Source organism: Pyxicephalus adspersus, chromosome 3 (genome assembly GCF_032062135.1).
Source record: "Pyxicephalus adspersus chromosome 3, UCB_Pads_2.0, whole genome shotgun sequence".
Classification (NCBI taxonomy): domain Eukaryota; kingdom Metazoa; phylum Chordata; class Amphibia; order Anura; family Pyxicephalidae; genus Pyxicephalus; species Pyxicephalus adspersus.
In genome coordinates this window covers 32245078-32251979 of record NC_092860.1, presented here as the reverse complement: position 1 = coordinate 32251979, position 6902 = coordinate 32245078, and the positions used below count along the sequence as shown (strand labels likewise).

The 6902-nt window shown below is 35.9% G+C and overlaps 1 protein-coding gene across 2 annotated transcripts in view; it reads left to right on the top strand.

Annotated features, from left to right (window-relative positions):
- The window catches only part of LOC140325983 (annexin A1-like), a 20745-nt gene extending 15490 nt beyond the window's left edge, over nt 1–5255 (top strand). For both annotated transcript variants that reach the window (XM_072404145.1, XM_072404146.1), the window contains exons 11-13: nt 605–663; nt 3723–3845; nt 5026–5255. In XM_072404145.1, coding sequence (XP_072260246.1) covers nt 605–663; nt 3723–3845; nt 5026–5085 — 242 coding nt within the window. In that variant the 3' untranslated portion in view covers nt 5086–5255. The remainder of the gene's footprint in view (nt 1–604; nt 664–3722; nt 3846–5025) is intronic.
- Nucleotides 5256–6902: the final 1647 nt, after the last annotated feature.

The window sequence follows — 6902 nt, the reverse complement described above, 5'->3', positions numbered from 1 at the left end:
ACGGAACCGACGCTGGATTAGCACAGCGGGACCAGGTAAGTGGGGATTTTAGTGTAGGCGAAAAAATACGGGGTTATCCAAAAGAGCAAAAATATTTAGTGCAAGAAATTACGGGCTTAGCGGTTAGGGGGTTAAAGACATCTGACATACAGCTTCCCTGCTAGTTTGTGTGCATGACAGAGGCTTGGATGGGGGAGGGGGGGCAGTTTGCATGACTTGCAGTAGAAATATTTTGCTAAACACAGCTGAGACTGAGCTCTTCTGCAAGCTCTTGTAACTCTTTAATGACCAAGACAAACTCTGCAGTTGTTTCTTTTTGCATATCAAAGCACAGCTTGCTACAGAAGTTAATAAATGTATAGACTCCATAATTTTTTTTTTGCTTTGTTTGTGATTACCTCACAGTGAGGATTTTATACAGTAACTGACACCACGATGCCTAATATGTTAAGACAAACATCTGTCCAAAGTACATTTATTAAAAGAATGTACCTGTTCTGACTTACATACAAATGCAATTTAAGAACAAACATACAGTCCCTATCTAGTATGTAACCCGGGGCCTGCCTGTACTGACATTAACATTTCCTTTTTTCTATTTTAGTGAAATATGCTGTAAACAAACCAGGTTTCTTTGCAGAAAAATTGCATTATGCAATGAAGGTAATACTATCTTTATTTTATTGTATTAAAAGCCTAATTTACATTATTCCTTGTATATTTTGATCCACAAATGTGTATTAGAAACAATCTAGTAATCTAAAAAAAATAATAAATTGTCTATCAGACTTTGCGTATTCACTCACTGACATATGTACAGTATATGATGTGCATGGAGATCTTACGCATCTGGGTGTTAACACACTGTGTTGCATACAGTTGCACAGCTAGTCTGGTGTTAGGAGAAACATATCCATTGAATTCAACTAAAAGACAATAAATATAATAAATGAAAAACTTGCATGCACAGAACCCTAGATCCATAGTTCACCCATGAAAGAAAAACAAAGCTACTTAAAAAGTACATTTCAATTTGTTTAAAATGGTACGAGATTCTTTTGTGTTTCCCAAAGACCATATGATTCCTTGAATCAGCAAAATATAATATCATACATTAGAATTGCCAGTAAAATATGGTGCATTAAAAAGTCATTTTTAAAGTTATAAGATTATCTCTTTAAATGATTTTGAATTTCAAACATTTTTATTGGTTTGTGTTTTTACAACATATTTGGGGGGCAATTGAGATTGAGAGTCACATAAGAACAAAAAATTTGAACTTTCAAAGAGTTGAATTTATAAAAATTCAGGCATCATACAAAATCCAGATTATGACACGAGGGCCTTTTTTTTTCAGTATTCCATTATTATTCTTTAAATGATTTTGATACCTTGATGATTTGGTTTCATATATTTTTATTTTACTCATAAAGTACTGTTCTGTTTTCTATGTGATGCTGCTGGGTAAAACAAAGCTTAGTAGTGTTGTATAGGAATGAGCAAGTTTTTAAAACTCAATTTTGCGGTGAATTCGGCTGTTCTCGCTTACCGAAATTGTAAGCCAGAATGGCTGGTGTAAATTCGCCAATAAAGCTCGAATTAAAAAAAAAAAAAAAGATTTTGAGCTGCGCTGATCAATGAATGCAGCGCCGGCTGCATTCATTTTTCAGCTCAGTGTGAGATCCCCAGCACTGGAGGTTAAATGGGGACATGTCTCCCCATTCAAAACCTCTAGTGCTCTCTGATTGGCTGAGGAAAGCTTTCCTCAGCCAATCAGTAAACACTAGAGGTTTTGGATGGGAAGACTTGTATCCATTTAATTTCTAGTGCCAGGGATCGCAAAAAGAATTCCCAGGGCTGCAGGAATGATTGCAGTTCTGGGAATCCACTGCGATCCCCGGGCACTAGAGGTTAATTAACCTCTAGTGCTGGGGATCTTCTCAATGAATGCGGAACCATCGGAAGTTCATCCCTGGTGTTGTATACATATGGGTTTGGTTGGCTAGACTGGTGGTTTTGGGTTTTGGTTGACTAGAAGGTAACATCATTGTGAAATTTGATCATTGCTAGGTAGTCATAAGGTGGAGAGTGAATAAAGGGCTTTTTAGAAAACTGATTTTTCCTAGGTGCATTGGGGGCATAAAGCTAGAGTTGTTTCCCTTTAGAAACAGTAATAATAAAGAGATAACAAAAAATGTATTTCACTAATAGAAGCCCGAATTCTAACACCAAGTTAAAAATGGGTAGGTCTCGTTGTCTTGCTGACTGTTTAGGACCTTGAAGTGAAACCTTAGTCAACATTTACCCTTTGTAAATGCTCATATGTCATTTATGTCATTTTTGTCCCTATTCAAGGAACAGAATCCCTTGTTTAAAAAAGTACCTGTAAGGGTGAAACAGACCTTTGCATAGACACTAAGCCAAAAGTAATTGTGACAGGACTGTTGTTTCTATGATATACATAGAGGAAGCTCTACTTGATGCTTAAACACTACAGTAAGAAAGTGAAATAACTGTAAGCAACAAAATGCTTAGTTTCCTATATGTACAATTCTCCATCTGTACAGGAGGAAGTGCCTCTAACACTACCATACTTTGAAATAGGTAAAATATTGCTTTTTTACACAAGTAGGGTAACTCTAGATAAAGGAACATAGGATGTTTTGTATGTTTTAAAAAAAAATGTTTTTTTTCTTTAACCACCTGGGCGTTTCACTGATGTCTAGATTTCTGTACCAAAAGCGGTACAGTGTTTTTCATGAAATTTTTTTTTTAACTTGTAGACCTGTAACTTACAGAAATATGTCCGAACAAGGGTCTAGTAGATATCATGAATATAAAAAACGTTTGAAACACACAATCATGTAAAAAAAAAATTTACTTTTAATAAAATTAATTAAAAAACACAAAAATCAGCTTAAACAAGAATACATAAATAAATAAAAAATACTGAAAATGCAATAATTCGGTATACTGTATAGTACTATATTTTTCTAAAACACCTCCCTAGTGTGGTAAATTTTAAAACAAAGTCCAATGTCACATACCTATAGACAAAACCACATAAATATATTTTGTATTATTTTGTAATGGATTGGATACAGGAGTTTGTATTGTATCCAATACAAAATATTTGAATTTTTTTTCAGTTGTAATCCGATTGTCATACAATGTTGTATGACAATCGGATTGCAATGTCACGCTTGTTTCTATTTTTAGCTAGCCTGACTTTAGTTCGGGGTAAACGATAATAGCAAGTTCACTTACCCCGAACCAAGGTCCGGCTAAACGCCCGGGTGGTTAAAGGATATCTAAACCCAAAAAACAAAAATATAATATATTGCAGCCTATCATTTCTCAAATGTGGTGCTTGTATTTATTGTTTTAATAGGTTTTAATTGCCAGGCAGATACAGAACATTTTCAGCCATCACAGAAAATATCTGTTGATCTTGCCAATGGCACAGCATCCATCATTGTATCTTCTTATGAATTAAAGTGAACAAAAAATGGTATCTTCTTTCCAAGCCTCATTCTGTAAATTTGAAATCCCCCATGTAATGTAAATGAAACAAGTGATATGTGTTTGTAGTCTCTAGTTCTTTGGTAAATCAACCTAGTTTTTGTTGTTTTCCAAATAATGTATAAATTTGTGTTGATTTTGATACTCCTTTCAATAAGCATATGAGATTACATTAATTAATCAAGATATTTTGTTCACAGGGCCTGGGGACTCGTGAAAAAGTCATAAACAGGGTGCTGACATCCCGTTCAGAAGTTGATATTAAAGCAATTAAATCTCAGTATCAGCAGATGTATAAAACCTCTCTGCGTGATGATATTATGGTATGACTTTTACTTGCTTCTTGTTTGTAGGCTGACATATTTTCTATATTACTAGGTCGCACTTTATATGGATATTTTACTAGGTACTACATCTGTATTATTCTAAACATTTAAACCTTAGCACAGGGGTGTCCAACTCAAACACACAGTGGGTCGTGGGTCATACTTGAAATTTATTAAAAAAATTGAGGAAGTTGTCACTCAAGTGCAACTGCTCAGTCTGCAGCTGCAGCTGAAATCATTAAATATTGCATAGATACAAGCTGAGCCAGCCAGTGCCACCAGGGAAGACTGACATTTTAGTGCAAGTAAGTAAGAATAGATTATTAATTGAAAGACTAGTTTTTAAATATAGTTCCTCGTTAACATTCAATCTGGAACAAGCTTATAATAGAGAAAGAGGCCTAAGATTTTTTTTTAAATCTTATGAGTAGCTGGAACTCCCTCTTCCCTGAAATAGCACCGCTCCTACATTTCCCTGCATCTATAAAACAGTCCAATGCGGGGCCACGCATAGGTAGAGAGGCTGCTGGTCTATAGACGCGAATGATGCCGGGAATTGTAGTAGCGGCGCTATTTTAGTGCAGCGGCGGACCAGCTGCAATTCGTATTTAGGATTCCTTTGGGGCCCAAAAAAAGGATGTTGCAGGCCAGAGTTTGACACCCCTGGCTTTTAACACAAGTCTGACCTTCAACCTTTATCTTCTTGCACAGTTTTGCAGGCCCCTCTCTCTACTGAGATTGCTTCTTCTGATTTCCTTAACTGAAGGGCACCCAGCATCATCTAGTCCTTTTTTCCCTGAGCCCTACCTACTGTCCTTGGCCAGAAAATAATCAGGAAATTAAAGTTTCTGATATTTAATATTAGCATTATCCTTTGGCAAACTAGGAATGTTTCAGCCTTAAAGCAAACTTGAGCTTTGCCAGTGTAGTGTCATTTTAATGGCACAAGCAGCACATATTTACCTTTTTTGTCTAAATATGTTCCCTACATTTTTTAGAGCCAATTTCGATTAATACATGATGAAAACTCTTCTGTTCCAAAGGTTATAGGTCATGTTCATATTAGGTGTTATGAAACTGAGATGTTTTACTGACTTAAACTTACTACATACAGGCTTCTTGCCTATTTTTTCATATACTTAATGTGATTTAAACACTCATTTTTTTTTATTTGTAGGCAGAAACCAAGGGAGAATATGAAACTGCCCTGGTTGGACTTCTTGGTTATGATGACTAACTTTGTAAAACTATGAAATGTTTTGTTACAGTCCCAAAATAATCAAAAACAATATTTCTTCAAAAAAAAATACTGCAGCATGTGTGTCAGTATTCAATAAGAATATTCTCCAACTGTAATGCAAATGTATTTCAATTTTCATATATTAAATAATGCATTCTTTACCTAAATGGCTATTTTTGGATGTTACTTTACTCTCCAACTATTTCTTTCTTTCATTACAAATCTATTGTAAATTCTGTATGAACCCTGATTATGTAGGTTAATGAAAGATAAAAAAGAAACCAAAACTTTTAAGTGAACCCTTGTCGGAGAATAGTTAAAATAATGATTAAGTCCTGCTATAATCTATCTGAGTGGTCAGGTTCACATGACTTCTGCAACACCTTGTAACTCTCTTATGACGAGACAAACTCTGTAGTCTGTATATATCAAAGCACGGCTTGCTCCAGAAGTAAATGAAAGTCTAAGCTCCAAAAAACTTTTTTGTTTTATTTTGTTTTTTTGCTTTGTTGCCCCATGTTGCCTAATAATATATCAAAACAAACATATATCCTAATTGCATTTAATAAATTAATGTATGTGTTCTGACTTACATACAAATTCCACTTAAGTACAAACCTAAAGTCCCTATCTCGAATGTAACCTGGGGACTACCTGTATATATAAGGTCTGACTTTTCTTTCCAAGGTCAATTTAATTGTATTTTTTACAGGAGGAGGTAAGATGGGAGGAAAACAGGAAGAAAAAAAGGGTGGGGTAAAAAAAGAGGGGATAGAGGGTCAAATGACAATCACAAATGTGGGTGAAGGAGGTAGAAGCTGAGGGAAAGAAGATAAAAGAATAGGAAGAGTAAGAGAAAGAGGGGAGAGGAGGAGCAAGAAACATCGTGTGAGCTTGGACTGCCTGCCACCACCTGGAAAACTAATCAATAACATAATTGCAAATAAGAGAAGCAGGCCACCCAACGCTGAGTGAAAAGTGCTACAAACTGGTATTTCAGCCAGGCCCTTTAAAGACACATTCTAATTATTTGACATTTAAAGTCCTAAAATTAGTGTACTTATTGGGTTGGTTTCAAATATATGTCCCAATGGAATCCAATGTTAAGTCTGAGAGGAATTTCCAATGTTACATGGACAGGTGGAGCATTTTGGGTTTTCCATGATAAATTGACAGAGCTGGAAAATCTTTCAAAGTCAATACTGCTACTGTCCCTTAGGTATTTGGCTTTCACATGTGCAATTTGGCTAGAAAAGTAAAAAACGTATTCCATTGTATGCAAGAAAAGTATGGAGGAAAGTGCAAAAGGAACCAGTACATTAATGGATGAAGCATGTAACATAGGACATGAGGTATTAGCTATCCTTAGTCCAGGGTCCACTTAGGCAGCTTTCCTGAGAAGATTCCAATGGCTAGGTAGATTAAAACGCTGAAATGTAGAAAGAAAAGAGAAAGGGAGCATAAACATCCTAGCTTCAGGAAGATGCAGGAGCTGGCAAAGCAAAATAAAGAAAAAAATAAAGAAAAAAGCAGTAGAGTCCACAAAGACAGCCATCAGTAGACGGAGTCATGCCATGGTGTGTTCTGAGGGCAAGCTGAATTGAGGTATCTGGTTTTCAGAAGTGGCAATAAAATTTGGCCTGGAATAAAGCTAGAAGAACAAGGCCCAACAGGATCCCAAAAGCTGTTAAAAATGCAGTGACCACAGATATTTAGGCCTGCTTAGATACCTGCAATAGAACAAAGGTAGAATGAACAGAGCTACCCATTGTGTACACCAATGACCAGTCTGCCAATTCCAGAGCAGAAAGAAG